Below are 5567 nucleotides of genomic sequence, written 5' to 3'. Positions count from 1 at the left end.
ACATACACTGCCTTCACACACCCACACTTACACACACACTCACTCACCCACCCCCCACCCCCACATACACACACTCAAACGACAGACTCACATACCCACAGGGATTTAAACACCGGGCCCCACCAGTGAACCTGAGGGGTCAGTGTGTCCTGGAGACGTGAGCAGAGCGCAGCCCGGCTCCTGCAGAAGGAGGCCCCTTGGTCAGGCACCTGTGTAAGGGGACAAGCAGGGAGGTGCCAGGCGTTGCTGCCTGTTCTGAGGGTGCAGCCAGGCTGGGGACCACCGCTGACAGGGGCACATGCCCAAGGTATGGTGCCCGTGGAGACGCATTCTGGAATAGAGTTTGCAGAAACATCTGGACTCCAGGGCAGAGTGCCCAGCAAGGAGCATCTGCCCTAAGAGGGGCCTGTCGCCCAGGGACAGCGACCTTGGCTGGACACAACCTGAGGCTGGGAACAACACTCCAGGCCAACCGTCTACCAGCCAAGCTGCACATGCTGTTGACAGGGGCGCTGGACATGTCCCCAGGGTCCCATGCAGCCCGACGTCCACTCTGATTAGCGTCCCTGTCAGCAGCCCTCCGAGTCTGTCTGTCATTTGCCTGGAGTGGTGGCAGCCCAGCTCCTGTAATGAGGAGGCACGTCTGCCCCATGATGCTCCTGCCAACACCTCGTCCTTGATGGAGAGTGCGCCTGGAGCAGCCTTTCTGGTCCCTGTGTCCCCAGGCCTGTGTGGTGACTCATGGTATCCCCCCCCATCCCCCACCCCCGCAACACACACACAAGGACCTCTTCCCCAGGCCTGGTGTCACACCCCATGGGCCTCCTGCTGTCCCAGACCATGCAGAACCCTTAGTAAGGATTAGGACCAGTTTTCGCCGCTGTACAATATGTGATAAGCAGGGTGGTCAGTTGCTTCGGTGGAATTTTTAGGTGATGTGAATGCAAACAACCACGTGCTCAGTTACATTGTAAGCAGCTTCTTCACCTTTTTCCGCCCCTCATTCTCAGAAAATGTGAGTCACAGCTTCCCAAGTGTCACTGACCACACGGGAGGAACAAAGCCCCAGAAACCCTGACAAAATCCATGACCGTAAAAATAGCACGGGCAGCAAAAGACACACAGCCAAACGCACCTGTAATGGGTGGCAGTGACAGCTCTGAGGAAGCGTTGCCGCAGCAGGTGGCAGTGACAGATCCTTTGGAACGAGCTGGAAGGTCCACAGAGTAAGCGCGTGTGGGGTTGGAGCCTAGGGGCCCATGGGTGCCTGTGAGCTGGGCACACCCCTCTGTGTTGTGTTGTGATAACTCCCGGCAGGGAGGACTTCATTAAAAAGGGTCCATTTCTGTCAAAAGACAGCTCAGGGTTGGGGGTGTGCCCCAACTACCGGGAGGAGAGCCCTGGAGTGGCCTCTAGGGCGGGACTCTCACAGCAGTTTTGGGGCCAGAGGGCCCCTCACAAAACTGTGAAACCAGGGAAGGAGATGGTGGCTCCCAGTCCCCTAGCTTGAGAGGGAGGAGGGAGGGCGGGCAGGAGGACATCCTAGATGCTTGCTGTGTCCACAGTGGACTCACCTGAGGCCACGGGGACTCCACATACCATCATTGCCCTCCTTGTGATACCATGGGCAGCATTACTGGTCCCCTGACTAACGGGGAGCCCTGGTAGTGTAGTGGGCTATTCACCTCAAGGTCATCAGTTCAAAACCACCTGGAGAAAATGAAGCTTTCTATTCCTGTGAAGCATGAGAGCCTCGCTCGGGCAGCGCTGCCCTGTCCTCCACGGTCACCATGACTTGGAGTTGACTCAGTGTGGTGAGTTTCGTTTGGGGGTTACTGTCTTCAGACGTGTCCTTGAAGCTGCTCACCCTGTCATAGTCCTCTGCCCAGATCAGTGGAGGTGGCCAGGGGTGGCACTGTCCTTCCAGGGATGACACCTGACCTTGGGGTTGTCATACGCTGGGAAAACCGCTTTCCCAGGGTCAGTCCTGGACACATGGGAGGAATCCTGGACACACAGGGGGTAGTCCTGGACACACAGGAGGGTGTCCTGAACACACACAGGGGAGTCCTCAACACACACACACACACAGGGAGCACTGGCAGGTCTGGACCTCCCTGGGAGGGGCTATGATGCAGCATACCTGGCTGTCCAGCATGGAATCTGTCCATCGCCAGGGTCAGGCTCGGCGGGATGGGCTCCCGGGGGCTCAGATGGGGAGCCCGTGGCATCCGGGTGGTGGTGATGGCCCAGCGTCGGCTGCAGAGTCCTCTCCCTGTCGGGACGCAGGATGTGGTGAGGTTGTGGCTCAGGGTTTTACTGGCCATTTCTGGGCTCAGCCCTGGGGCGACTCAAGGGGAGTGGAGCAGGTATGTAGCTTTGATGGGGTACAGATGGCTCTGTCTCACCTCTGCATTATTGTCCATGGGAACAGGGCCAGGTGGTGTCCCACAGACACAGCAGTGCGTGCTGGGGCCAGGACACCGTGCTCGCCTGCGAGGAGACAGGGCCAGCTGGCGTGGGGAGGCGGTGGGGAGGGGGGGCCTGGGTGGGAAGGGGTGGTGGGTAGGGATGGGGTCTGGGTGGGGGCAGGGTGTGGGGTGGGCCCAGGGCCTGGTACTCCAGAGATGGGGCCTGGGTGGACAAGGCTGGGCCAGGCGTCCACAAGGATAATGGGTAGGCTGGTGACCAAGAGAGGGTCATGACTCGGTCTGTAGGCAGGGGGCTCCTGACAGGCCCCGCAGACCCGTGTTTTTCCCAAGGGAGATGTGGGCACAGAGGTTGGTCAGACTCAACCAGGGACCTCAGGACATCCAGTGTCCTGTTCCCCACGGAGGAAGGGCCACTGGGGTCACGCTAACTCAGCTCATAGCAGACCTGCCCCAACCTCACAGTCGTGTGCTTTAACCCCTGCACCACCAGGGCTCCTCAGGGCACGACGCTGGTGTCAGCAGGTAGGTGGCCACCTGGCTGGGCATGCACCAGCCTCGCTTTCCACTCAGACATCCCCATGGACCCAGGGACCTCAATCTGCTGCCCTCCTCCCGAGGTGCCAACCTGGGCTTGGGATGGCTGGCGGGCAGAGCTGCCATCAGACTTTTCCTGGCTGCTGTCACCGTCTGGACATTGGCAGTCTGGCTCTCTGACCACTGTGGCACCCGACCCAAGAACGGTTGGTCCAAGGGGCACATTTGGCTCTGAGTCTGCTCCTTTGTGGTGACCCCTGCCTACTCTGGGGAGAAACTGCCCCTCTGCTGTCTACCTGGCGCCAGGACTCATGGCACTGACGATGTCACCCTGCTCCACATGACAGCCCCCTGTGACTGTGCAGCCTATCCAGGGCCAGCGAATGTCTGTGGCCAGCTCAGAAGTGGACACTGAGCCCCTGGGGCAAGGGTGCCACAGCGCCCCCACCCTCTCTACCTGTGGGAAACAGAAGGATTTCTCTCAAGCTGTCTCCCCCAAATATATACCAGACTTAGCTGCTTGAGAATGACTGTACACTTGGAAGTCATCAGGAGTGGATTGGGGGTCATTCTCCCCGAGAGTTATCAGCTGTCTAGACCAAGCAGACACCACTGTTTATCCCACAACAAGTAGGGCCCACTCCCTTCTGATAAGGATAGTAGTTGTCTGTTTCCTTGTAGGAGACACCCGAGAGGTCAAACCCACCCAAGGATGAACAAGATTAGACTGCCATTATGAATCTAGGGTCCGCCCATCTTGTCACATGTATACCCCTAGACCTTCCCATTCCTATAGGCACACCCCAAGCTCATCCCTTCCTGTTACCTATCATAGATCCCCTTCCTACAATGTGTATGCCTATTGTACTGCCCCTTCCTGTAACGTGTGATTCTGTAATCATGTCCCCCTAAAGAGATATAATGCTGGGTTAGCAATAAAGAAGAGTATCTCTCCGGAGCCCGGGGAGCTCTCCCCGGTCCTCGGGGTCAGAGGCTCCCCGGTTCTCGGTCCCCAAGGCTGCTCCTGCTCTTGTGTCCGGGTTCCCCCCACGAGGACTATCAAGCGGCGCTGAGGTGAGCAATGCTACCATGTAATGTGTCTGACTACATTATTGTAATATCTCTCATGCTCTCGATGACTTTAATATAATATATATATATATATATCTCAACCGTACAATTGTGCATTACTGAACCCCTCCAAATTTAACTTAATACTACATCTACCCCCGTGTCCAGGCACAAGTGTCACACGGAGGAGCCACAGGGTGAGAGGCAGCCAGGCTCCCAGCACATGCCTGGAAAGTGGGTTTCTCTGTTCTCTGCACCCCCAGTCTCCTGGAGCCCAGGCCCATGCATAACTCCAAATGCCCCCCATCCCACTGCCTCTGAACCCCAAAAGTTCAGTGTGGCCCTAGCCCAGGCCCAGAGCACGGAACTGCCCTGCCGGTGGGACCCTGGGGAAATCTGTCTCCTCTCATGTGCTATACTCTGTGCAATGGCACCGCTGGCAGGCAGACCGGGTCCCGATGCCGGGGCCTGTGGGGCTGAGCCACAGAGCAGTCCTCTTTTCTGCTTGGGCTGGGAGCTCCACGTGGTGCTTGTGGGTGAGTGGGTGTCTGGGAGATATGTGACTATCTCCTGATGAGCAGCTGTGAGCAGGGGTCATGGGGTCGTGGGGCCTGAGTGTGGCTTTGAGATGGAGAGGCTGATTCAGGAGAGTGGCCCAGACTCTTCAGGGGCAGAAGAAATGGAGGATGGAGGGAGATGGCTTATGTGGAAGGACAGGCCACTGTGCCTGACAGCAAGAATCTGGAAATAGAATCGGTGCCCCAGGTGTCCTCTCTCTCTCTCAAGTCCTCCTCCCCCACCCCGCCCCCTTCTCTGTCCTTCCCTTTCTCTTCAGCACGGAACAATGTGACCTTTGTAGCAGATGAAGCATGCGCTGCTTCCCAGTATGATTCAAAGGACGTGCAGTCGGGGCACCAGGCAATTCTAAAAGTGGACGGTGATTGCTGGTCTGCTGCCTGCGATGAAGGCCACATGGCAGCACACACACGCCCCCACAGCACACAGCAGGGTCTGCACAGGAGCTGCTGGAAGCTGCTGGAAGGCATGTGGGGTAGCAGCAGAGACAAATCCTGGGTGCGGGAGGGGCCACACCCCGGGAGAAAGGGAGCGGGTAGCTTGGACTCCGTGCCTTTGTGCCTGCAGCCTCTGCAGTTGAACACAGGCGGCAAGAGGGCAGGGTGGGTTGCGGACCCAGAAATATGAACTGTAAATTCTCTCCACCCTCATCTCTGATACCAGAGCCTCCGCCCCCCACCTCTAAGACACACACACACACACACACACACACACACACACACACAAGCAGTGTGCAACATCAGCAAGTCTGAGCAGAGTGGCCGCAACCAGGACAGTGTGCCACCATGGACAGAGGAGGCACAACCTTTGCTGGACCACAGCATGCCCATCTCCAGAGAGCACAGTCCTCATGCCCACCAGGCACCGTGCAGGGCCTCAGCGCCCGAGCCCCCACCATGCACCACACAGGGCCTCAGCGCCCGAGCCCCCACCATGCACCACACAGGGCCCCAG

The 5567-nt window shown here is 58.1% G+C and overlaps 1 protein-coding gene across 1 annotated transcript in view; it reads right to left on the bottom strand.

The window, feature by feature from the left end:
* Positions 1–5567, bottom strand: part of LOC123520899 — a 13018-nt gene that overhangs the window by 4131 nt on the left and 3320 nt on the right. Inside the window, exons 3-5 of the mRNA XM_045283575.1 lie at positions 2409–2493; positions 2144–2275; positions 1136–1210 (exon numbers count right to left, since the gene is read on the bottom strand). Coding sequence (XP_045139510.1) covers positions 1136–1210; positions 2144–2275; positions 2409–2493 — 292 coding nt within the window. The remainder of the gene's footprint in view (positions 1–1135; positions 1211–2143; positions 2276–2408; positions 2494–5567) is intronic.

Source organism: Echinops telfairi, unplaced genomic scaffold (assembly GCF_000313985.2).
Source record: "Echinops telfairi isolate 266 unplaced genomic scaffold, ASM31398v2 ScPeMD7_5;HRSCAF=22, whole genome shotgun sequence".
In the NCBI taxonomy this organism is placed as follows: Eukaryota; Metazoa; Chordata; class Mammalia; order Afrosoricida; family Tenrecidae; genus Echinops; species Echinops telfairi.
The sequence above is the reverse complement of the archived record's forward strand: the minus strand, read 5'-3'. Positions and strand labels throughout refer to the sequence as shown.